A 26,710-nucleotide genomic window follows, 5' to 3' on the forward strand; every position below is an offset into this window, starting at 1 on the left:
AATCAATCCATTCATGCTGGCTCAGCTATAAAACTGGCAGGATATAAAGCTGCCAAGAAATACAAATACTCAAACATTCTTTTAACCAAAATCTAACCAAGGAAAGTTTGTACCTCATAAGGAGCCTTAACACATGAAGTAATATGTCTCCATTATAAATATATGAGAAGGAGAGGTTGAACTTCCCTGAAAAATATATCTTGGGACACAGTATAAACAATGTACCAACCAAAGCTGTAATTCTAGTCATCTTGGTTTTCATTAACAATTTTGGCAATTGTTCTATATCCACACCGGAAGTTATTGAGAATGAATGCTTGTTACTATACAGAAATACAGTAGCCTATAAACTTATTATTGAGTCACTGCATACAGTTACAAAACTTACTTCAAATCTTTTCCATCCACTCCTTCAAAGAGAGCTGCAGAAGACTGGGTAATATATTTTAGGACTCCTCCTTGTGTTTTTTTCCTCAGTGCTTCATATAGGATCATCATATACATTTATTTAGAAGGTCAGAAATTAATTGCTTTGTATCTTTAAATGTGAAACAACTTCTTTGAAATGTAATACAATCTTACTACCCAAATTCCACTATCAAATGTTCAAATTTGTAAGCAACCTTCCACCTGCAGCAAAGGTCAACCTCTTTGACCTGAAATCGGCCAACTTTTCTGGTTAAACTAATTGAGTTGGCTGAGGGAACGGCCTTGTGTCCAAGGCTATTCTAGAGAGTCTCTACCATGTTTTGATATCAGTTTCTATCACTCTCTGCCCTTCTCTGATAAATGCCTCAAATACAGACAGAAACAAATTGCAACTGAATCAAACCCATTTTGCTTTTCCTACGATTTGCATCAAGCAGGTGTTAATCCCCAGTGGAGTTTGGGGAATAATCAAAGACAAGCATTTTAACATTCAAACTACTATTTACAGCTTTCACAACTTGAGAGAACTAACAGAAGATCTTTCACATAACTTGTCACATTATTATGCTTGTATCTTCTGTGTGGGCAATTGTTTGTTTTAGGATCAATTAAGGGCTCATAAAGACAAGCAGCAATAATGACAGTCAATGCAAAAGAGGTTGTAAAGTACAGCAAGGATCATAGAATACCTGATTATATAATTACTTTCATGAAAGTAATATGCTTAGTTTTCCACTAAAATTAGATCATACAATTAATTCTAAATACTTTAATAAAGACTGACATGTCTAGCAATTTTTCTTCCTAAGGAATCTAACTTCTGTAATGTGCTTTGCTCAGACACTGACAACATAAAAAGGTGCTATGAGAGCACATGCACAGCAACGTCATATTTCCTCTTTAACACTTCTGTCCTGCCTGATCAATATTCCCAAATTCAGTGGCCTATTTAATTCACAGTTGCAGGCTACTAGTAACAAAAAGTCTTTGTTCCAGCATTACAGAGTACTCATACCTCTGCTCTTGCTGGAAGGTTACCACAGATTCCCCAAAATACAGGGGGGCCTGAAAAGGAGTAATGATGAAGCCACCCAAAAATCTGTTGACTTAGAGCAATCCAAGGCAAGTCGGCCTGGTTAGTCTACCTTGGCTCAGTCATAAATCAAGTTGTCTTCCTACTGCACAATTACACACAGCGAAACTCAACTCTCTCTCTCTGATATATTGCCACCAAACACATTCACATTTCACATTTTTTTCATTTGAAACCATGAAGGGGAAATTTAGCAAACCTTATTTTCAAAAGCTTACTAGCAAAGCATGCCTTGTCAAAGTATTTTATTAGTAAAGCAGTTTTTATTAGCATCTGTACTCACCACATAATGAAAAAGACCAACCCGATAAACAGCAGTTTGTTATCATAATCTAGGTAACAGTTAAAACACAAAGAATTACAGATTGAGGAGACACATTTATCTCAATATATACAGCCAGTTTGTGATTTTATATATTTTTATATATATAAAAATATAAAACATATGCAGAAGTATACGTATGGCAAGATACGTAGTGTGATGCTAACAATTTTAAAGACGCGTCTGAGCAGCACAGCACCGTGCAAGGGTGAAAAAGCGTAGCCCCGAGCATTGGGCTGTGACTCTGGAGACAAACCGCACCCCAGCTCCGACCTAAAAATGAGCAGCCAGCAAGGCAGATCAAGTGCGCTTCCTGGATGACTAATGGTGTAGTTGCACCTGTGTATTTCGGTGTATCAATAACCGAAAAGCACATCGGAACACGCGGTGCTGCCGAGCGCTGAGGCCAGCGCGGGCAGGCGCCCCGCGCCGCGGCCCCGGCCCCGCAGCGCCGCTCCGCGCGGCGGAGGCGCCGCTCGCTGCCGGCCCCGCGGGCCAGGGCGGCCGCCGGGCGGGGGGGCCGCGGCGCGGGCGGGCATGCCCAGGAGGCGGCCGCGGGAGGAGGGAGGCGGCCGCGGGAGGCGGCCGCGGGAGGCGGGCCCAGCGCTGGGCTGGGCCGGGCCCGGCGCGGCGGGGGGCGGCGGGCGCTGCGCAGAGCCGAGTCCGGCTCCCCTCGGCGGCGGCGGCGGCGGGCGGCAGCGCCATGCCCGGCCCGGCGGCGCCGGGGGCGGTGGGGCCCGGCCCCGACGCGGAGGAGAGCTACGACTTCCTCTTCAAGCTGGTGCTCATCGGGGACGCCAGCGTGGGCAAGACCTGCCTGGTGCAGCGCTTCAAGACCGGGGCCTTCGCCGAGCGCCAGGGCAGCACCATCGGCGTGGACTTCACCATGAAGAGCCTGGAGATCCAGGGCAAGCGGGTGAAGGTGAGGCAGCGGCCCGGGCCCCGGCGCCGCGGGCAGGGCTGGCGCAGCCGCGGGCTCGGGGCAGCCGGCCCGGGGGGGGGGAGGAGGAGGAAGGAGAGGAGGAGGAAGGAGAGGAGAGGAAAGGAGGAGGAGGGCCTGGCTGGCGGCGAGCTGCGCCGCCCGCCCGCGGCGCTCCGCCTCCGGGGAGCGGGACCGGCGCCGCGTCGGGCCCTGCCGCCCGGTGTTTACTTGCCCGTGCAGAGAGGGGCCGCCCGGCCGCGGTGCCTCCTGCGCGGCATCTCCGGGGAGCTGCGCCCCGGAAAGCCAGGCGCAAGTATAACTCCCTTTGCTACGAGCAGGATCAGCTGTGTAGCAGCAAGCCGGGCTGCTTCCTGACTGGCGCAACACCGACACTGGTGAAAGCCCAACTGCAGAAGCCTCACTTCGGGACCCGCTGCGGTTGTGCTTTAACTGCAATGCCCCTCTGTTCAGTCAGGCAGTTGGTGATGATTTACAAGCCAGAAAGAACCTCAGCTGGACTGTTGTGTCTCCAGGAAAGCATGCAGAACCGGCAGATTCAGGGAAGCAGGGAGGACTGTTGTTAAATTAAGCACATGTAAAAGTTATCTTAAGATACTGTTTACAAGGCATCTCAAAAAGGGTCACTTTTGGAGTTCTAAATTTGACTTCTGTTCTTCTCATGCTGGAGAAAATCAGTTAATGGTTTAGGGTTAGAAGAAGGATGTCGCATTTACCCAGTGGAAGAATTGGTGGTACAAATTCCCTACACCTTTCTTGGCCTCTGAGCACAGAAGCGTGAACAGAAGGTAAGAAGTAAAGAGGAGGCACTCCGCAGTTTGCGGGAGGCTGCTGCAGCACGACCTGGGTGCTGGACCTGCTGTGAGGAATCCACTCACCACTGCCCTCCAGGATTAAATTATGCAGCCATCTTTACTTATCCACAATGACACTAAAAAGAACTCTATTGAGTCACTGCCTGGAAAAGATCATAAAACTGTAAAGCTTTCGAGATGAAAGATGATACAGAAATATGGTAATTGCAGTTAAATTTTGGTCTGTTTTACCAAAGTAGGGGCCAAAGTCCTCTATTCTATCTTTTTCTTATAATGTAACCTTGGTGAGGAGAATATTAAGCAGAGGAAATTGCAGAAAATGGTAGAAATGAAGGCACATATTTTAGGAAAGAGGAGGGGATTAGAAGTTTAGGGAACAGGGAAGACTTCCATACCTAGCAAAGGTGTTTACTTTCTGTGCAGTATTATACCTTTATTCCCATCATATAAGAATTGCTTGGGTTAGCAGTTGAGAGGGCAACTCATATTTTGTTTGTGCTATTAGTTCCTTTTCCTTGCTTTACAGCAAGTGAGCAGTTAGAAGTGGGGTTTCTCCTTTAAGATTGAAACCTGACTCAATTTAAATGCCAGGCACACACAAAGTGACAAATGTGTCTGTTGCTGGTGCTAAAGGTCTCAGCTAGGGACTCGAGGAGCAGGAGAACACTAGCCCAAGAAATGAACCAAACTCCCTAGATATTCTTTTTCATATTGTCACTACTTATGCCTGAGTACTCTTGTTTTAGCAGTCTGCAACAAAATTTGTGGAGGATTTCTAGGTATTTTACAAAAGACAAGTAAGAAATGCAAGGCTCTTGTTAAGAGACTTTCATTAGCTTTAGATGGTTCTGTACTACCACTTAAAAAAAAAATTTGGGATGCACAGATTGACGAAGAGTATTTTAAACATTACTTTAGGCAAATTAATCCAACTGTGCTGCTATTTACCTGGCAGACATTTTTGTTAGGTGCTGATTCAGGACCACAGCTAGAATATGAGAATATTTGCTTGTCTTTGTTTGTTTGTTTGTTTGTTTGGTCTCTTAAGATGTGGGGTTTATGTGAAGTTTAAATTCCAGTCAGGCTTTTTCAGTTTGGATTGAAATTTCAGAGTGGCACATCTAATCTAGATAGGTTTGTTCAGTGTTTATAGGAAACAGAAAATAAGGATGCATTTTGTTATAGTTTTGTGAACTCCCTTACAAAGTAGTTACTATCAGGTGTGTATATCTTGCATATTTTACAAATTTAGTTTCAATGTAGGTTATACTGATTCTTGGAAGAACACTTTAACTGTCCAAACAAATCATATTCTAAGCCAGGAGCAAGCAAGCCTGTACACGTGCTCTCTGAGAGATGCACTGTGTTTCTCATTGTTTCTGTGTACATTGCATAAGACATACTTGTTTAAGGAGTTTCAAAGAAACTGTTGATTGGGATGCCCAAAATCAGGAGACATTCAGGAAGTGTTTAAAATGAAGTTTGTTGTTTGACTGTTAAGATCCTTATGAAATTATGCTAGGTGATCCCTGTGCTCCCCATTTTCATTATGGATTTCTGCTACTCAAGAGAATATCTTTATAAGGAGTTAGAAAGCTTTTTGTTTGTTTTTATCAAATGCTGCAAGAATAAGAATTCCAGTTTTCATAATTATTTATAAGATCATCTTTAGAAGTCCTTTCAGAGCAACAGTGTGTACTAAAAAGTCCCATGGAGCATCTGAACACCAGTTGCTTCACATCCCCAGTGGCTTAAGCTTAATTTTCAGTCAGGCTAAGGATAGTATTACAACACAACTGAGTATGAATCAGACACTCATTCTGAGACAAACATTTTAAGATTGAGTTAATGTCCCTTTCTGTTTAAAACTTTGAATGTCTTGATTACAGTTGCATAATGTTTCTGAAACACTTGGTGCCCAAGGATTTTAAAAGTCTCACTTCCTTGATGCACTTTTGTTGGACAGGGGAAAAAAGCATGTTGGAGTAAAGGCAAAGGTTTTGCAAATAGCTTTTCTTTTTTTCCTCAAGTAAGGCTTTTCTTACGTCCTAAAGCTGTATTCTTTCAAATGTCTCAAATGACATTTCATACACTACTGCTTCACCAGCTATTGAAGCTTAGTCAGCTTCATATATAAAGAGAGGTTAGTGCTTCAGAAAGGTGTTCTTCACTGACAGTCCTGAAAACTGAAGCTTTCTCTTTAGAAGTAAAACAATAAAGCACTGGTACCATAAGCTTCCCCAATACATGTTTACCCTGATTTGCAGAGATTTACCCCTTCCATGCAGGAAGAATAAGCTCTCTGTGCCATCTAATCTTCTGTTTCTCTTCTTGTTCTTTCTTTAAGATTTCCAACTGCAATTTGAGATATTGTCCGGTGGGATTATACCAGCCAGGTGTCTCTGGGACAGGCTCCTGTGAGCCTTGGGCAAGAGCTTTGGGGACTAAAAGACTGGCAGATCAGGCAAGCTGGGTTCTAATAGAACTTTAAAGTCAAAACTATCTGTGATGACCATCTTGATTTCTGATTTACGAAGGCAAATTCTGACCAGTAAATATCCAAAATTCTTCTCTTTCAGCTTTATGAAATGTCTACATTGTCATTAACAAAAAGTGTTCCAGGACATGCTATTTAACAGGCTGAAAGTTGTGATACACCACTTTCTATATAATATATTCTTATTAGCAGGCTATACCCTACAGTACGGAGAATGTAGTTCCTAAAAATCACAGTTGTTGACTTAATGCATAGTGATTAAAGTCATATTGATAAAATAATTACTTGTTCTTTGACTGATAGAAAAAATCTGGCAAATAGAACAAAAATGTTTTGTAACTGTTATGTCACTATAAGAAATTATATTTACAAAATTGGAGAACTAAGTTTTTACATAGTGACAGGCAAGGACATTATTAAGTCCAAGTTCATGAATTGTGGTTAATAATGGTAACAAAATTCCTTTTATTTTCATTAATTTATCTGTTCACAAGAGGAAATTCATAGGGTACCTATTTTTAATGTCTACTTTATGCTGTCAATTGATAGTATTTTACATATAATGAATATTTTTATTTCTTTCATGCAGTAGTTTTTCTCTCTGACTGTATCTTTCAGAGAGCAACAGGAGAGAGGAACATTTGAAAACAAATTCCTTTTATAACAAATACTTCTCAAAAGCATTACACTTTTTAATTTACAAGTTTATTCAGTCCATATGATACCAAAACCCTTGGCTTTTATTCAGGCCTCGAAGCTGTAATTATATTCCTCTCAGAATGGACCAAAATGTGTCATTACCTGGCCAAATTGCAAGTAATCTAAAATTATGACTTGTTAGCTGTCTTGACTCATGACTCATTGGGAGATTGACTCTGAAACACCATCTCCTCCCCCCTGATTTAACATTAAATTGAATAGTATCATAAAAGGTAGAAGGAAGAAAATATGAAACATAATAGGGAAGAAATCAAAACAAAGGGAAGAAAAAGAAACAAAAAGTGTATTCAATAACAGTGCTGAACAAATACAAATTAAGCAACTGGTTATTACATGGCAGCTGTGTTCTTTGATAATTTATAATTGAGGCAATAGACAAACAGAAGAAAGTGTAGCCCTCTTCTCAATTATTTTGACAGTCATAATATTAGAGCAAACAGAAAAGCTGCATTCCCAGCAAAGTGGAATTCCTTATTCTTTGGAAATTTTGTAAGGGAAATAATTGAATGGATCAGTTTACCTAAGTGTTCTGTGTGTGAATATTATTTTAAAATGAAATATATTGCCATACAGATCTTGGTTTTGTTGCTGTTGGCAAAGATTGTACAGATTAAGTTGCAGAATTGTTTCAGTAATTTTTTTTTAGGAGTACATGTTGTGATTTGCCAGCATACAGAAATTATTGTCTATTGTTGTTTTTCATTTGAGATGACAGGATTTAAACACAGTTGGTGTAGAATCACTTAGCAGAAAGAGTTTTTGCATCCACCATTTCACTACGAGGAAATTTTATGGAAATTACTATATTCTGAGGAATTCATAGCACGAAAATGCCAATGCTATCTTTGTAAGGGAAATTATCAGCTCTAGGAAGTACTTACTTATTATTAATGCTGCTTCACAAATAAAAGTAAACCTGAACTCTCATGATACTTGGAAGAATCAGGGAGAGGAAAGTACTTTGTAAATTATGTAGGAAGTAGGGAGGGAAAAATTATTTAAAGTTTCTTGATGACCTTTGTTCAACATTATCCTTTGATAAACAGCATGTTTACCAATGCAAAAAGAATCTCCATCAAACCATTTGATAAATATTTGTTTACTATGCTGTTCGGTCAGTCTGTCACTCACCATTTTCAGTGCTTTGCCAACTTCTGTTAGTTGAAAGCCTGCTTGCTTTAAGCCTCATCAGTCAGCACCCAATGGTTTTCCAGAGAGCCACCATAAATTTCTCTACCTTCTGTTTTAAGGGCATGTATGATTTGCTGGCGTTTTTAGCTCCGTGTGGCTTCCCCCTCCTCCCCCGTCACACATTATGAGTTTGTGTTTATTTGTCAAGGCAGCACATTTGTGAAGAATTTTTAGACATCAAACTACCAGGTTGTTATAATGACTGCTGTAGAGCTGCTTGACATCCACAAATCTCAGAAAAATGGACACTGTGTAGGTACCCAGCACTGTATGTGCAGATGTGTTTTGGACATAGAGCACTTGTGCACAGGACAATCAAATAAACAGCACAGGTACTAGAGATCTGAAAAATCTATTAACATATACACAGTAAGTCCAAAGTGCCCATAAAATGTTTGGTTTACTGTATCATCCATGGAGCATGGCACAATTCATCTGTCATCCCAGGCTGAGTGAATATTCACTCATTTTTGTCTGGTGTTTCCTCAGCAGAAGTACAGGAGTCCTATGCATGTGCTCTCCTATCATGAGAGATGGCTGTGCAGCCCTGTGGGTCAGGGTTGATCTACTTTTCTAAGTGCAAAGCACATTTCTTTGAACTTGCCTTCTTAAACATGATAGCTCAGCATTACTGATTTGTGTGCAGACGTATGCATATTTCTTAATCTAAAGTCATAGCATTACAGAATAATTCAGGCTGTAAAGGACTCCAGGAGGTCTCTAGTCCAACCTCCTACTCAAAGCAGGGGCAGCTATGAGTTCAGACCAGGTTTTATCCAGTTGGGTGTTGAAAACTTCCAAGGATGGAGACTGCACAACCTCCCTGGGCAACCTGCTTCACTGCTCGATTGCCCTCATGGTGAAAAAGCTTTTCCTGATATCAAGTCAGAACCTCTCATTCCTGTTTTTGTCCGTTGTCTCCCATCCTCCTGCCATGCACTGCTGTGAAGAGCCTGGCTCAGTCTGCTTGATAACTTCCTCATACATACTACAAGGTTGCTAATAGGTCCTCTCAAAGCCCTTTCTTCTCGCATGCTGAATAAGCTCAGTTCCCTCAGCCTCTTCTCATAGGGTATGTACTCCAGCACCCAGACTATCTTGGTGACCCTCCACTGAATTTGCTGCAGTTTATCAATGTTTTTCCTGTACTGGGGCCCAAAACTGGATGCTGCACTTTAATTGCAATCTGACAAGTGCCAAATAAAGGGGGGTAGTAGATCAAGGGGACCTCCCTCGATCTACTGGCTTTGTGCCTGTCAGTACAACGCAGGATGGTGTTACCTTCTTTGCTGCCAGGGCACGTTGCTGGCTTATGTTCAGCTCTCTGTCTACCAAGATTCCCCTGCCCCTTCCCAGGTCCTTTTCAGCACAGCTGCTCCCCAGTCAGTCAGTCCCCAGCCTGCATCATTGCACGAGTTGAATGATATATACTCCCTGTGTATTTCTTCCCAACAGGAAAGGATGGGAAAGCAAATACGAAAAGATACTCTAAATTTTGTCTAATATACATCTGGAAAGCTCTGATTTTATAGTGATTCTATAGAGTCATCTAAAAATCTTACGGGTGTTAATAGTTGTTTTAGCAATCTGCTACTCAGCACCAGCCAGTGCTAAGGGCTGTGGTGTCCAAAAAATTCAAAATTAAAAGCAGATGAAAATAATCAGCCTGTGTAATTAAATGGGCATTCAACGGTGAAACAACTAGCACAAGGAAGGTGGCTCCTTGTCTTTGTTAGGGTATTCTGTCATACTCTTCAGAACAATGGAGATTTATTCTCTGCTCTTTATCCTGTGTCCATTTGTTACAGGTGATGGTCCCTCTAAAAGCCTACTACCAGTCTCCAATTTCATAGCTATTTTTTCTTGATACGCTCAATTGAATTTAATACAGTTCTCCAGCAATCCCAACTTCTTTCTTTCACCAAAATTGTTGTCAAGGTAATTACAAAACCAGGAGTTGCTTAAAAACAGTTAAGGTTGCTGTGCAGAAATTGTGGCTTCTTGTCACGTTACTTACAAAGCTCAAGCACTTAAACCAAGGAAATAAAAACTTTATGTAATATATAATCACACGGCTATAATACAAAGAATATATCATCATAGCTTTTGCCGTAACCTGCAGTACTACTGTTCATTTGTTATTTTGACTTTAGCATCTAATGTATTTAGGATGGCTTTTCAATGAGAAACACTAAGATTATACTTTTTTCATAGAATTTACAATTGCTATTTCTTCTCACGAATTAGACACTTGTAAATATAGTTTAAACAAGAGATCATTTGAAATTTTTACTATAAAATGGTGTTTTTAAATTCTAATTGAGATGGGTACTTACAGATAATTTTCATATTTCTTTTCCAATAGGATTGTCTGAAACACATCTGTTTAAGCCTACGGGAAAAAATAGTATTTATTTAGGATCAGAACTGGCATTTTTGTGACAACTTATTTTTTTTTAATCATATGGCAGAACGGTTTATGCTGTACTGAAATATTTTTTAGTTTTCTAAAGATGCTGTCAAGCAAATAAGCTATATTTTTGCCTTTAGGAATATATATATGTTTAAGTAATTTGGTTTATAAAACTTGCATACTCTGTGTGTGTGTGTATGTCTGTAGTGTGTGTTCTTAATGATTTAAAGGAAGACAGTTGTTAAAACTTCATACACAGGATAGATTTTCAAGCTTCCAAATTATAAGGAGTGAGCTGTATTAGTCCAAAAAAAGTAGTGTGCTCAGTGTGGAAAGGTACGAGGCAGAAAGATTCCTACTAGCTGAAGAAGCTACCATCACCACACAGCTCTGGGTCAGGAGGAGATTGTACAAGGACTCCCTATTCAGCTTCAGCAGAGGTCACTGAATTGGTTCACACCCACCTTCAGCAGTGAGTTAAACTGAAGGGGCATTTTCATGGTTCATTCAAGCCAACTTTGCCGTTGCTGAAAAAGATGGTCACGTCTTTCTCCCTGCAGTCTGCATGTTCTCAGTACCATAAGGCTGTGTAATTAGTACTAATTCTACAAATAAAAGCCCTGTTTTTCAGTTACATCCGTGAGTTAATGTGACTCACTGTACAGCTTCACAAGTGGTAGTTTCAATGCAGAAGGCAGGCAAGGATATGCAGCTGGGATGGCAGATCTTTGATGACAGTGTGGTCTTACTTTGGCTTAAGCAAATCATTAAACCATGTCCTTATTTGTCCTTATTTGGCTGACTTTGCCTGAAACAGAGAGTGAGCACCCACCTGCTCTTTCTGCCAGCAGGACTGATGGGAGCAGTGACAAACAGTGGTGTGTTAGTTGGTATATATGTTTTCAAAGTAAGTGTCCACTTACGGGTTAAGTCACACAGATAAGTCTAACACATTCTGTAATCTCAGCAATGAAGGCAAAACCACAACAAACTAAGGATCTTGTGAAAAGCTGAATGATTCACAGTCCTTATGCAAAAGAGAAGTGACAAGTAGGGGAATATGAACCTAGAGCATCTAAGGGAAAGAGCCTACCTGCAGGATATGGCTTCGGAGGAAGACTGCTGTTTGAGCTGCTCAGAAGGTCCGACCTGTGGTCTGTGCTGTTTCTAGCTGGACACCTGGGACTTCAGCAACTTTGTAGGTTCAGTCCTGCAAACACACAGACATAGATACTTGTGTATTAAAAAAAATAATAATCCAGGAGTGCTGCAAGAGCTAGCAGGTGTCATTGTGAGGCTGCTCTCTATCATCTTTGCAAAGCTGGGGAAATGGGTGATGACTACAAACAGGCAAATATCATACCCATCTTCCAAAAGGGCAAGAAATCCTGGGAACTACAGGCTGGTCAGCCTCATTTTCGTGTCTGGGAAAATCATGGAGCAAGTCGTCCTGGAAGCCATTTCTGGGCATATGAAGGAGAAGAATGTGACTGGAAATGGCCAGTATGGATTTACCATGGATGACCAACCAGATTGCCTCCTACGATGAAATGACTGGCTCTGTGGATGATGGGAGAGCAATGGATTTTGTACACTGTGACTTTAGCAAGTCTTTTGACATGGTCTCCCACAGCGTTCTTATATCCAAGTTGTGGCATTATGGTCCAGATGGCTTGGCTACTAGATGGGGGAAAGACTGTCTGGATCATTGGGTGAAAAAGGGTAATTGTTAATGTTTCATACTCTACCTGAAGACTGCATGGGTCTGTCTGGGAACCTGTCCAGCTTAATATTTTTATCAAAGACATGGAGAAGGAAATGGAATGCTGCCTTATCAAGATTGTAAACGCCACCACGCTGGAGGGTATAGTAGATAAATTCAAGGGCAGGGCTGCCATTCAGGGGGACCTACACTTAGTGAAGGAATGGGCTGACAGGTATTCCATGAAATTCAGCAAGCACACATGCACAGTACCTGGAATGAACTGAGCTTCTGTATCAGTACAGGCTGGGGAATGACTGCCCATGTGGCAGCTCTGCTAAAAAGGACCCTCTGGACAGTAGGCTAAACATAAGTCAGCAGTGTGCCCTGGCAGTGGTGAAGGCTAACAGCGCACTAGGCTGTATCAATGGGAGCATGGCCACTAGATCAAAGGGAGCGATTGTTCCCCTTTGCGTGATGCTTGTTAGACCATATCTGGAGTACCGTGTCCAGGTTTGGGCCTCCCAGTACAAGAAAGGTGTTCATAAACAGACCTGACTGGACAAAGCCCTGGGTAAACCAGTCTGAATTCAGTGTTGAATCTGCTTTGAGCAGGAAGTTGGCTTTGTCACCTTCAAAAATCCATTCCAACCTCAGTGATTCTATGAAAGTTGCATATGTACAGAGGTTTTCAAATTCAGTGTACAGCATAAGGCCCAAGACTGTCTTACTCAATCACCCTACAGATAAATCACTTTTATTTATGCCATGTGAAAAGTGTAGCCTAAAACAAGTATCTTTTATGAAAAAAGTTTATAATTTTTCTATATGCACAGTATCTCTCAGACCTCTCCCAAGAGTTGGGTAATTATCATTAGCTTTGTTTTGCACTTGACCTAATCTAGTACTGGAATTTAAAACTACATCAGACACAGAGGTGTAATGGGAGACACTTGAGTATAGAGAACACCATAAACGCACCATGAACTTCCTTGCCTCTAGTAATTGTCTGTTGGCTGCTCTAAATCATTAATTGCTCCATTAAAAATCATTGCCTTGTGGTTTTCTGTTTTCTGAGACCATTACAGTCCCTTCCACTTCTCTGAGAAAACTCTTATCAGAACTTAGAATTGTTTTTTCATTTGATTAGTTCCTTTCAAGCTGTACATATATCATTTGGGTTCTAAATGTTTAGCTAGCACAGGGAAGTAATCTGATCAGTACAGCCTTTTGCAAAATGAAAATTTCTGCCTAAACATGCAGCAGGGAGAGAAGATAGAAACAAAATACTAATATGCAAAATAAATAAATTGAAAATGGTTTCATATTACTAAGTATACAACATCATTGGAAGACTGTGTTAAGTTCCTTTCAGCTCTTTAAAGAAAGAGGTTCAGGGAGAGAGGAACAAATAAATAACAGAATAAATAACAGCTGCACAATATGGGAAGATTTAAAAAAAAAACACAGGAGTATTCACTTATGTTCTCTCTCAAGTAAGAGGAGATGCAGAATATAACGAATGACACAAAAAGGCAAGCAGCACTCTCTCATTTATCATCTGGGGATAGAAGGAAAAAAAGTGAAACAATGACATAAAATTAAAAAATGATAAAAGGAAAATCTTTGGTATTCATTGCTTTTATATACTGAGGCCAAGAGCTGTGAAGGATTCAAAAAGGATTAGAGCTTTATATGGAGAATGAGAACATCCACAGTTACTTTAGATTAAAAGCTTCTGGGATATAAGCTGTCATGTTCCAGGACATAAGACAACCTTTAAAACAAGAAGATTTAAAAAGAAATTTTCTCTAAGAGCAGGATATTTTGTTTGTCCACTCTGAGTTGTTTGTCTCCTTCCTCTGGAACACCTAGTACTGAGAACTCAAACTCTGATACTAGAATCACGGTTCTTATGCTAATGGATTTAGGCAAAAGTATGTAAGCCGAGCATTTCCTCTTCCTGTCCAGATGTAATGTCTGCTCTGTCACCTAAAAAAGGACAAGATGACTGACAGAATTTTTGCAACAACCTTGTATTCCTTATGTATAAAAGGAAGCTTTTATTTGCTATCTTTTTCTTAAAAGAAGATAAAACATGGGTATCCATTTGAAAGAATTGTTCAAGTTGCTGAGCATCTACATCTTTGACTGACTTCACTGAAACCTAGAAATCCTGGCACTACTTTTATACTATGGTTTTGTCTCACATTTCCTTATCAAACAGCCTTGGTGCTCTCAGATGATGCCACCACCTCCTATTCCAGGTCCCACTGATAAGTGGTTATTGCCCCTGTAGCAGAACTGGCAAAACCAAATCAATACCTCAGATGATATGCTAGTGAAAACCCCTCTGTAGTTTCGCTAAGGCACCAGATGTGTTAGTGTCTGGAGTGCTTTCTTAGCCCTCGGAGAGCTAACATCTTGTTTTGCTAACTCCACTAGAGAAAGCGGCAAAGGGCTAGGGTGGGACAGGTGAAAGTGAAACTGCCACAAAGGATGCAGCAGAGCTTACCGGCATGAACCCAGAGTGTCTCAGCAGCTGCTGCAGGTGTAAACTCTGGGCAGCCACATACAAAAAAGTTCTCTGGTGTACATTATTATCCTTAACTCATTAACAAAGGACTGGGGGGAAAAAAGTGACTGCAAAATGTATTACATGTAAGGGAGATTTTTGACAAGGCTATTGAATCAAATCCTATCTTCTTAATCAGGAAAACAATGTATTCTAAAATCTTTACTCTTATTCTTTATTCTAAAGAAAAGAGATACCTGAAAAGTGTAAAGCATAAAGTGTGTTTAAACTAGATAGCGTCTCACTACATGCTTTGTTTTATTTAGCTGCAGATCTGGGACACGGCTGGCCAGGAGAGATTCCGAACTATTACACAGAGTTACTACCGAAGCGCCAATGGAGCAATCCTAGCCTATGATATCAGCAAGAGAGGCTCTTTCCAGTCCATTCCTCGCTGGATCGAGGATGTGAGAAAGTATGCCGGTTCCAACATTGTACAATTACTGATTGGTGAGTTAAAATATTAATACTTAGCACTAGAGAGTACTGTACAATGTAATTAGTTGCAATACTTGCTTAAGATGAGTAAAAGTTTTATTTCTGATGGAAGCTAACATGTATGTAGTAGAGCTAATTGGAAATTTTCCAAACATTTTTAATTAGGAAGTGCTGATGTATCTAAACATTTTTTTTTTTTAAGCAGCCTATCTGTTTTGATTAATTTGTGTTAAAAAGGAGCCAGGTTTGTATCGGAAGCTTGATTTGAAATTCTTGCATGTTGCATAGTGGAGAGTTGGGTATCCAAGATTTCCAGGTTCTGAGGCAGATCTGTTCAGGAGCTATTCTGATGATAAGCCCAGAGAAGCTCCATCGTATCAAGCAGACGTGTTCTGGGGAACCGGAACACCCACATGCTTCTGCAGACTGGGATGTTCTGAAAGCCATTGGGGCTGTCAGGGTTTGTAGGTTCCCTGCTAGAAGTTCTAGCTCCCAGACCCAATGTTTGCAACTCAGGTATAGCTCTAGGGGCTACTAATATATCAGTATTTTAGATTTCCTTAGGAACCATCAAACTGCTGCTGTTTCCACTTTTGTCTTCCTTTTCTCTTCTCACAAAATGGTTTTAGCTTTGATTTCTAGCCTGATTTTCCTCCTTTAAGGTCTCCAGCCACTGCTCTTCAGTCCTGTCACCTTGGTTATGGACATTTGCTGTTCTATATATGAGTCATGCAAAAAATCAGGTTGGAAGGGGCCTTATGGAGATCATCTAGTCCAACCACCTGCTCAAAGCAATACTAGTGTCAGGTTGCTCAGGGCCTTTTCAGTTGAATTCTGAAAATTTCCAAGAACGGAAATTCCACAGATTCTCTGGGCAACCTGAGAACTTTCTGCTAAACACTTACTCTGGCATAAATACTTGTTATCAATTATTCTGTTTTTTTCTTCCAGGAAACAAGTCTGACCTAAGTGACCTTCGAGAGGTTCAGCTGGAAGAAGCTCAGAGTCTGGCTGAACATTATGATATCATCTGTGCCATAGAGACCTCTGCAAAAGACTCCAGCAATGTGGAAGAGGCTTTTGTGAAGATGGCCACGGAGCTCATGATGAGACATGGAGGCCCAATGTTCAGTGAGAAGAGTACTGACAGTATCAAGCTTGACAGCAAAGACATTGTAGAAGGCTGGGGGTGTGGTTGCTGATATGAGCTAGGTGATATCCCTAACTTTACTGGAATTTAGATGGTGCTTCACCCTAATGCTGAGTAGCACAGTAGCCATATTCTCCTCCTCCTGTGAAACCAGCAATTTTGTAGAAGTTAGACACAATCCTGTTTGCTTTGGTGTCTTATTTTTAAAAGGGGACTCTTGAGGTGTAGTCCTAAAAGTCAAGCCCTTTGGAAAACTTACTCTACATTTGTCCCCACTATTTTATTTTTTGTATCCTTCGTCTAACAAAAGTGGAGGCAACAACTTGGGACTGTTGATGTAGGGTGGGGAGATAGATGGCTGGAGGCTAATACACACACAAAGTTCTGAAACATTCAGTATGTGATTGTTGGCAAAGGAGGTCACCTTTAGAATAGGTAACCTTGAAATGTTTCTTTAAATCATCAGCACTCCACCAATGACCAGAAAGCCTAGAAGTGAGAGACACTGTCTTTGATAAAAGTATTTCAAGTGTCAAAATACCCAGCATTTTGATTAAAGGACCAAATAACAGTCATCTGTCCCAGGGCATATGGATTGCTAGGTAATACTGGTACAGGCCCTGGTGGGGCAGCCTTCTCTCAGGTTTTTTTTTCTTTTTTAAGTTATCATTTTAACAAATAGCAAAATCAGCCTGAGCAATATCACAGGACTTGTTGTCAAGCATGATTGGATCAGTTTAATTATTTTAAATACAGCCTTGAGGAAGGAATGGGTTAATATATTTCATTTCTTATTGCTTGCACAGTGATAGCTCCCTTTTCCAAGTGGGTGTCTTTGAGTTTTTGCCCTCAATTCTATTAATTTCATTCCATAACTCAAGACCTGCACCACTGGAAACGGGAACTGGAAAACCTTGAACTGCCCGGTAGCCATGACCTACTGGCATGTGTCTAATGGTCATATACAGGGTTAATTCTGGTCATACATTTGATGTTATGTTACTAGAGTGGTTATTGCCTAAATGGTTTAACTAGGGCTTGGGTTTTTTTAAACATTTCCTTAAATACAATCTGGGCATATAGTGGGAAAGAAAACTTCAGAATAGCTGAAAACTGCATGCATTGCAACTTCTTGTTTGTAAGAAACCAACCTCTTTTTGACTGATAACCTCCCACCTTGTACTCGTCTGCTTCCCTCTCCCTGTCACAAGTCACTAACTGCTTTTCATTTCTTAAAAATGCTCAGCAGGAAAATTTTTTCACTGTTGATGAAAAGTTTATATTGTTAAGTAAAATACATTTCCTAATCCAACTACATATAGTTGTCTTTCAAACACAGCTCTGTGTTGTGTTAGCATATGTTGTATATGCAGTTAAAGTACTGATGGCAGCAGTCCTCTCTGGATTTACACTCTCAAGCCCCTTACAAACTTGGATTTGCAAAGGGAGCAGTAGCAGGATTATTTTTAAATCTCCAGTTAAAGCAAAGGTGTTCAGAAGCAACAAGTGATTTTTGCAATTCTGATACTTTAAAGAAGCTCATTTTCAGAAGGCACCCACTTAAAACAAAATCACTTGTCCCTTTTGAAGATCTTGATCAAAAAGAACCAGGTGGACTGAGTTGTTATTAGGGCTACACCAGTTTTTGGCCATTTGGCATATCCAATGTCATGAAAATCAGGAAGATTAAGAAAGGGCTAATGGATCCTAATTTCAGTACTGTTCATCTTTCTATAGAAATTATTAACCATTCTTTCAGCTTTCTGTTTTTTTTTAAAACTATGATGTAGATTATTGAAGAATAACTTATGCTTTGTAGTCTGTTTGCTTCCAATCTAAAAGGATAGTTTTCAGGTTTCATAGTTGTAAGAGTGAAGGGGCCTTAAATTTTTCAATTAGTGTATTTTTCACATTCCTAATGTTTTATATGGAAGGGCAGGTTGAGGTGCAGTACTCAGTAGTATTTTTAAGATAGTTTTCCAGGACATTTCCAGCTCTCCTACATCCAAAGATAACAGACACTAAGCACCCAGCAGTAGCTAAACCCTGAAGATGAAAGTTACCCAACTCCAGATTCACTGTTGGTTAGCAGACCCTGTCTTCCAAAAGAAACCATGAAGACAGTCCAAGCTATAATTCAGTCTGATTACTATTTTTCCTCCGAGTTAGATAGTCCTTAAGATGCAAAATGCTAGCAGCCATTTCCCTGTTCTCATAACATATTATAGCTTACATATGTAGGTAACAGTCCTGCAATTCTGCATGATTGGACATGGACCCTCAAATAAGCTCAGCCTCCCAAAATTTGCAGGATCAGTGCCAAATGATATATTTAAGCCATGCTGATTATGAAGTATTGGTACTACTCAAATCAAAATCAGTAGCTTGCATAGTAGCTCATCTTAAAACTGGAACGATGCAAAATGAACATAGATCCTGCTTTCAGTGCAGTCAGTGAATGATTCTGTTTTTACTGTAAATGGAGAAATGACATATTGATCCATTTCCTTAATTCTGAGTTTTGTTTAGTAAATGAGTAGAATTAGACCAAGCACTACACTTGTCCTTAGGATTTGCCCTGCTCTCTCTCTTAAATGACAGTGTTGAAGGTTGAGACTCTGGCAACAGGTTAGTCTGTTTCAGTCAGAAAACATGAAATATAGTGTCCATTATTTGTTTACTGTGTTTTCAAATTAAAGCAAGAATTTAGAATAGTTTTCATTTTGCGGTGGAAAACTAAGACTATGGCTTTATGTCAGCTGTATCTTCTAATGCTCAGCTCTTCTACATTTTAACAACTGTAACACAAATTTGCATGTCCTACCCAACTGAACAAAAGGGAACAAAGAAAGATGGAAGACCTGGTTTATTTGTTCAGGTTAGTAGCACATACGAATGACAGTGCTTGGGCTGTAAGTAGAAAGCGGCTATTTCAATTACCAAACGGTTTCTTGGTCTATTAATAATAGTACAGCTGTCACTAGATTATTAGCTTCTTGACCAGAAATGCATTAAGCAGTAAATGTAATCTGTAGGTTTTCACTCCCTTTCTGAAGACCTTTATTAGATCCGTAACTCACATACATAGCTATATAATTTAAGTATTAGCAGCCCACTCCTGTTGGTTTACTTACAATAATCCTATTGAAACCAAAAGGATACCTGGATGAAGAGAATGAGTAGCAAAATGCCTGAGATTTACAAGTAAAATATTCTATTTCAAATCTTAGGTCAGGAATGTGCATTGATATATATCAAGTGAATAATTCAGTAGCACATGATCAGAATTTGTGGCATAAACATTTGCTAAGAATCCTGTTTACTGGCAGTTGAACATTAACAGACTATGATGCAGGAACTGCTTTTAAGCAGATCTCCTTGGCTGACCATGTATTTGCATTAGTATTTATCATTTGGTTTTGGCAGTGCCCAAAGTGCACGCATGTGCAACATGTTACAAAAACACAGAAGGGGACATTGATCCCTGCCTTGTAACAGTTAAGTGTGGAATGCAGGGGTAAATACTGAAATGAAATCATCAGCAGAATGTGGTTTCCAGTAGCGTGGGCATTGTTATTCTTTGCATTAGTTTTGATTTAACCTAATTTATCTCCAGTTACTCATTCAGTCCATCATCATGGAAGGAATTTGCACAAATATTTATAAATATGGACATGTAATTTCAAATAAATGTCAGCCCAGAAACCTGCTAACATTTGTTTTGTAAAACAAATTTAAAAAAATGAAAACACATACAAATGGAGGAAAAATGCTAACCATTTTATCACTTTCACTGTACTGGAAAGCAGGTCACTTTTTCTGGGGAATAACAAAGCTAAATGAAGCCCAGCTAACACTGCATAGAGTACTACAAACTTCATGAAAAGCTGAGCTCTTGCTCAATTTTTTTCTTTGCCTTTAGAGATCAGATTTATTCGAAGAATAGAGTTGACTGTCAGGTGGAGACATACATGTGATACAGCAGTAGTGTATTACCTTACGTATACAACTCAAGCAGCAGTATCCTTAAATAACATTAAAGCCTTTCCTTGATTCTCCTTTGCTATGTATTCTCCCACTGAGATTCACACTTCCATTATTTAATCTTATACTCCCAGCCAGAGTCCAGATGACTATTTGATTGTCTTTTGCCATCTCAGTTCCCATGGAATTGGGGGTTAATAACATTATTACTTTCCCTTCATAAGACTGTTTTATATTATAAAACTATAGTAATATGCACTCAATACTATAATGTGAGTTTCTTTAAATATAGGATGCATTTATATGTTATTTCACTAATAGAATTTTTTTTATCTTTATCTATCCTGCTTCCTCAAACATGCATATATTAGAAGACCACTGAAGTTTACCTTGTTGCATTATTTTGTGTAAACAGTGTGCTGGAGGAAAATCAAGTGAGAAGAATACGTGCTTTGTGAAACTGAAAAATAAAGTGACTCTCCTTTTGTTATCTTCCGACCCTGGAGAGTGCTCAATTTAACCTGTCAGTCATCCTCTGTGGAGGCTTCAGGGAAACAAGGCTCCAGGTAGAGTGAACAACCATTAAATAGATAGAGAAAATTCAAGGAAATTGGAGCAAATACGTGCTCTTTTATGAAGAGGTAGTTCTTGCTTAGCCCCATTAGCACCTGATCATTTTGTAGATTGTATTCCCACCCTTGTGGTAGAGGAAGTGAGGCAATTACAAGACAAAGGGCAACAGATCCAAGTACATATGTGTAGTTCTTAGTGGAATTGAAAGGAAATGAATCCCAAAATTTAGGCTAATCACCCTAACCACTTAGTTATCCTTTCTCAAATTACATTAGATTGTTTTATCAGCTAAAAGGCATTCTAGATTTAAAAATTTAGCAATGAAAGATGCCATATTGTTAACCCATATAGAGTAATAATTAGATTTTATTACAGTTGTGTGAAGTATGGTAACCTCGAGAGTCACAGAACAGAGCCTTCATAATTGGGCTGTTCTCAGATTTGACAATTCTTTGTTATGCCATAAAAAGTGAGATTCATAGGTTGGGGGAATATTGTCTCAGTTTTGATTTTGTACTATTTATTTTGGGTGCTGACCATCCTACTGAAGTTTTAGTCAGAGAACCAATCTCCTGGGTACCTTATTTTTTTACTGGTCAGGTAATGTTAGATTTCCTTTAACTCCACTGAATTAGGTTGTAGAGTTATTTGAAGCAGCAAAAATTCTCAGATTAAAGCATTTAAATGCAGTCCCCACGGTGCACTTTAGAAGAAAAATATTCCATGACCAGATGTTCTGATTTCCAGCACAAGTTTATCCTTCTATATCCTTTTATCATTTTGTCTTCGTTTACTCAGAAAAGAGCAGAGTAACAAAATTAAAACAAACACCAACCCACATGGATATTTGCTGTCCATGGAATTGTTGCCAGAGGTTAGATGAAAATAGCCAACATAACTCTCCTATCCTGATACTAGAGAGCATTTCTTTAATATGACTGACAAATTATAAAAACGTGCTTTTAAAAAGTTCTTTGAAATACAGAAGGATCAGAATTTTTTACTGTGTGTTTTCAAAAGGGATTTCTGTTACTTAATTACTGATAATGGCAATTACCTGTACTACATTCATAATTTTAGATGCCTTCCATGATGTCTAAAGGCTTCTAACCATGTTACCATCTCAACAATTGCCTTGTCTTTCCATTTGATTTAGTAGCCCAGTGGGAAACAAATTACTAGAATGATTTCACAGGAATGAGAAAAGTGAAGCCTGAGTAACAGTCAGGGAAGACTTTCTAGTTAGTCTTATTAAATCTTGTAGGTTTTGTAAATGCTTACTCAGTTCAAAGAAAATTTCCTTCCCAAATGTAAAACAATATACTACACAAATGGTTACAGTTTTTACTGTTTGCTCTTTTGCAACAGAAATTTAACTGTTGTCTATCCTGAAAAAGAATGGACTGCTAAACATATAGTAACAGAACAGTTTAACATTTGGGGAGTTGTTAAATTGGTTTAAAGCTATATTTAACACCCCCTATTCCTTCCATTATGAGGTAAAAGTGGTTAATGTGCATCTCTCCCCTCCAGCACAACCTTTGAAAATCTTGAAAAGATCAGATACAATGTTGCCAGGATCATATAATGATAAAAATTTATTGATGCTCTCTATCATTAAAAAAAAAAAAAGCACAAGTCACTTTCCATGTTTCTTTTGCAAGACGTTTTTAGAGTTCAGCTGAGTTATTTTGGATTTGATTATCCAATGAAACTACTGACCCTGATTTCTACTTTCTTTCAGCCTCAACTTTAGCAAAAAAGTGAGGAATGATCTTCCTATCACAAAACTCTGAAAGGCCATCAGATAGACTATAACCAGCACTTTTTTTTTGCATGTGTACAACTATTAATATACTGCTTCTGTGGTAGTAATTTAAGATCTGTAATGTGTAATATATGTAATACTGTACTCTGAAATCAATCAAAATTAAGTGTGATCATTCATCTGAATAGGTAGTGCAGGGCAGGGTAAAGTTAGGTAGGTACGGCAGCTTCACAAAGCTGCTTCTATCTAAGCCATTTCCTCTGTCTAAGGCTTACTTAACCCATCCAAAATTTGGTATTGCACCTGAGTAACTACAAATGGACTATTTTCTTTTGTTTTAATTTAGCCATAAACATGATATAAAATAAAATTTTTTATCCTATATGTACATTTTTAACTTAGTTTTTTAAGATCTTGTTTAGACTAGGATATCAAGAACAGTGGTCACCTATTTTAAGCTTTCTTTAACACTTTTAATAGTGTAGTGAGGGGAAAGAACATATATCTTACCATAGACTGCACTGTAGGAGTTTAAGCCTTAACTCCCCCATAAACTAAATCAGACATCTTGAAGTACACACTGTTCACGTCTAGTAGCTAGTTAAAAGCATCCAAGTTTCTGTAAATCTTAGCTTAGAAAGTACCTTGCATACTATCAGGATTGTGGAAGCTAGTAGTTTAGGCATAACAGAATTTGGGAAATTCTGAGCGTGGTTCTGGTTCTAACCACCCATTCTGTGGCTATTATTTCCAATTTTTCAATTGATACCCCCCCCCCAAAAAAAACTTGTTTTCTTAAAAAATAAAAAAAAAAGAGATACAAGGACTAGCTTCTCCAGATAAAAGCAGAGGGAAGAGATAGATGGGATACTGTGTATATCTTTCCTTAGATTTTGTCTTTTTGGGGTACATGACCAACAATCCCTTTACTCCCCAAAGCCAGTATCTTCATAGTAACTACTAAGTAACAGCCTATTACATTGCATGCACAATGGGTGATGATCTACACCCATTTTTTCTGCAATAAATTCTCCAAGCAATATAGACTCATCTGAAGATACGAAGGTGTGATTTTGGCATCTAAACTATTGTACGTGAAAATAAGGGTGTGAAAGATTATCTTTTGAACACGACATGCAAACTTGTTTTGACAATTTGAAGCTGCTTTTAAAAAGTGAATTTTTAAGAGCCTAATTTTCAGAAATGTTAAGGCTGCAGATAGTGCCTACGGATTTCCTCAAAAGTATGTGATTACCATTGCAAAAAAGCACAAAACTTGTGTTGAACTAGTTTTGCACTAAAGGGAAATAGTTATCAGAAAGACTTATATTCATGCAAAAGGCAGAGCTTAAAAAGGTTCATGATCATTCTGTATTTTTCATGTTCATTCCATATTTCAGTGTTGTGTATAATTAAGCATTTTTCCCTTTATAAATGGTATTAAAACAGAATGTTCTAGTAGTTTGATACTTGAAAAATAAAATATAAAATGCTATATACATTTTCTTAATAGACTGATATATTGATGAGAAGAATAACTTTGCTAATTAATACAGTTTGGTGGTGTGATATAAGGGATTCACCAGAGTTAAGCATTGGAATGGTTCTACATACACATACCATTTCAAAACCAGGGCTACACCAGCATGGAAGCCAATGGATGAGATTAGACACTGTCCTGCTTGCCAGACATGAAGCAGATTCAGTCATTTCCTGAGCAAAAGGTGAGTTTAGTTATTTGTAGCAGTTTTAAAAGTTTTTTTTTTAAAGTCTGTGTGGAGAAATGCTAAGATTTTTGATAGTCAGATATGCTCAGTGCTGTCTACCAGCTTTTCCCTCTCTTGTAATAGTGCCTCACTCACTGATATCTGATGGATATAAAACCCAGTATCCTGAGGATGCACAACCCCAGGGACTATATAGCATTCAAGTGAGTCTGGCTCACACACCTGTTGGGGAAAAAATACAGCTCTCTAATTCATATTGAATTCATTCACTGCATTCCAAAATGATTTAAGGGGTTTGGAAAATACCAGTGTTAAAATTATTCTGTGTTTTCTAGGAAAAATACGTTGCTGTTTTTCAAGGTTTCTTCAAGAGACACAGGCTGCACATTTCTAATCATCAGTAACAATTTTACTTTTAAACTTTCTTATCACAATACTGACTAGGTCATTTGGAATATGAGGAGACAAGGGAGTAAGCTTGCATACTACAGTAGTTTTTTATACTTTACCTTCATCTATTTATGAATTTATTACAAAAAATATTTTTAAACAGATATGGAACCTGCTTTTTTGTTGTAAATTTTAGCAAAGTAGTGGATACATTGTACTGTGCATCATTAAAAAGATTTAATTAAATGTTTGGCAATTCATGTATTTTGTTATTATTTTATGCATGTACCTTGTCACAGTTTACTATCAGAAACATCAAATCAAGATCTTAAGAAATTATGTATCTTCTTCTACAGTGCAGCAGGGTCTTTATTTTTATAAAGATACAATCAAATGTACTCTTCATTAAACAAGCAGTGTTTAACTCTCTTCCTCTTACCCCTACAACTGCCTGTCACTTACACAACGTTGTTTCAAATTAGAAAGCTATCGAAAACAACTGTCTGGAAGACTAAGAATGAAAACCCATGTCCTCCATCTTGGAAAAGTGAAGATAACCTTTTCTGGTGGTTACAGTTAAGTGTAAATAATGTGGTTACAACTGTACCTTCCACTGGGAACATTCACATCCTGGATTTTATCTAATTCCTGTAAACTAAATAAAGCAACTCTCTCTCTGCTTGGCTCATTAATTCTAATGTCAGTAGAAGAGCTCAACAACTTTTTTAAAACCTGCCCTTTCTGATCAATAGGAGCCTAATACTGAGTTACTCAGTTCTACGTTCAGCCTACTACTCCAGTAAGGGACTCAAAACCGACAATCAGAAGTTTGCAATAAAATGGCCTTGCACTAAGCTGGTTCCTCGGAGTGCTGGGTACAGCAGAATACATTAGTTAATTCTCTTATAATGACACGTTCTCTGCTACTGAAACATTGTGGATGTGATGATTATACATGCCACTGCTGTGCAGTGCTGTGGAGACTTGGTACAACAGGCAAATAACGCAAGTGTCATGCTTAACAAAATGTTTCAAGTCTTTGTGAGTATTGATCCTTTCATTTTAAGTGTACTTTACATCTATAGTATGGTTTCTAGATCTGTGTAAAATAAAAAAATTACCAAAACAAAAATATTAAAGGGAAAAGCAAGTTGTAAATGCCAGGGCTGTAACATCAGACTAAGAGTTAATGCAAAGTTGGGTTTCAGTTTTGTAATTACCACCATTATTATAATACAGTCCTGGAACATAACATGTAGAACAGTTCTCTATATTCCCTGTAAAACACAGGGCCTTCAAAAGCTAATTATGCTTTCACTGAACATACCAATGATGAGCAAGTCATATGTCACTTCCTACAAAGCTCACAATATGTCTGTCTTGCTGCAAAAAAGGGGTCTCAATATTTCCAGAGCAGAAAGGACGCATACCCGTTTCCATACAACCGACAGTTTGTAGCCTACTTTCCAAGTCACTGAGGAACATGTTCCAAAATGCCATATGACACACACAACACAAACCTCTGATTGATGAGGGAGCAAGTAACAGGTGGCCAGAATCTCCCCGGGACACCTTTGTGCACCCTTGAGAATATGAGCAGGCTAATCTAATAATAAAAGAACATGCTGGAAAAAAAAAAAAATTAAGAAACACTGTTCTGGTATGTGCTGCAGTATCATATGTAATTGTGCATGGCATACAAATTAAAATAGGCAGAGTAACACAACTTCTTTGGTAACTAACTTAGGTTTCCTGTGGAAAACAACCATGACAACTTACATGATGTTTAGCTGGCTTGTTTATTACAGGTGTATTGTTATTGTTTATTATATGACAAACATTTTAAAGGGACTTCTTTTATATATATATATATATATATATATATATATACACACACACACACACACACACACATATATATTTCTGGGAACCTTTTCTTGAATTATCTAGGAACATGGAATAATTTGGATACAGGAGTATATT

The 26,710-nt window shown here is 38.9% G+C and overlaps 1 protein-coding gene across 7 annotated transcripts; it reads left to right on the forward strand.

Annotated features, from left to right (window-relative positions):
- The first annotated feature begins 2,533 nt into the window (after window positions 1–2,533).
- RAB43 (RAB43, member RAS oncogene family) lies at window positions 2,534–24,973 on the forward strand. Of its 7 annotated transcripts, none has more exons than XR_010885463.1 (4): window positions 2,534–2,766; window positions 14,964–15,147; window positions 16,087–20,835; window positions 22,587–24,973. XR_010885463.1 is itself a non-coding variant. In XM_067303837.1 (4 exons), exons 1-3 carry the CDS (start codon window positions 2,548–2,550, stop codon window positions 16,335–16,337), a joined length of 654 nt encoding a protein of 217 aa, XP_067159938.1. In that variant the 5' UTR covers window positions 2,534–2,547; the 3' UTR covers window positions 16,338–16,347; window positions 20,685–24,973. The 7 variants fall into 7 exon arrangements, 4 of the variants coding, with proteins under 4 accessions (XP_067159938.1, XP_067159939.1, XP_067159937.1 ...); XR_010885464.1 differs by having other exon boundaries at window positions 16,087–19,163; window positions 20,641–24,973; XR_010885465.1 differs by having other exon boundaries at window positions 16,087–19,163; window positions 20,685–24,973.
- Window positions 24,974–26,710: the final 1,737 nt, after the last annotated feature.

This window comes from Apteryx mantelli, chromosome 12 (assembly GCF_036417845.1).
Source record: "Apteryx mantelli isolate bAptMan1 chromosome 12, bAptMan1.hap1, whole genome shotgun sequence".
Lineage (NCBI taxonomy): Eukaryota > Metazoa > Chordata > Aves > Apterygiformes > Apterygidae > Apteryx > Apteryx mantelli.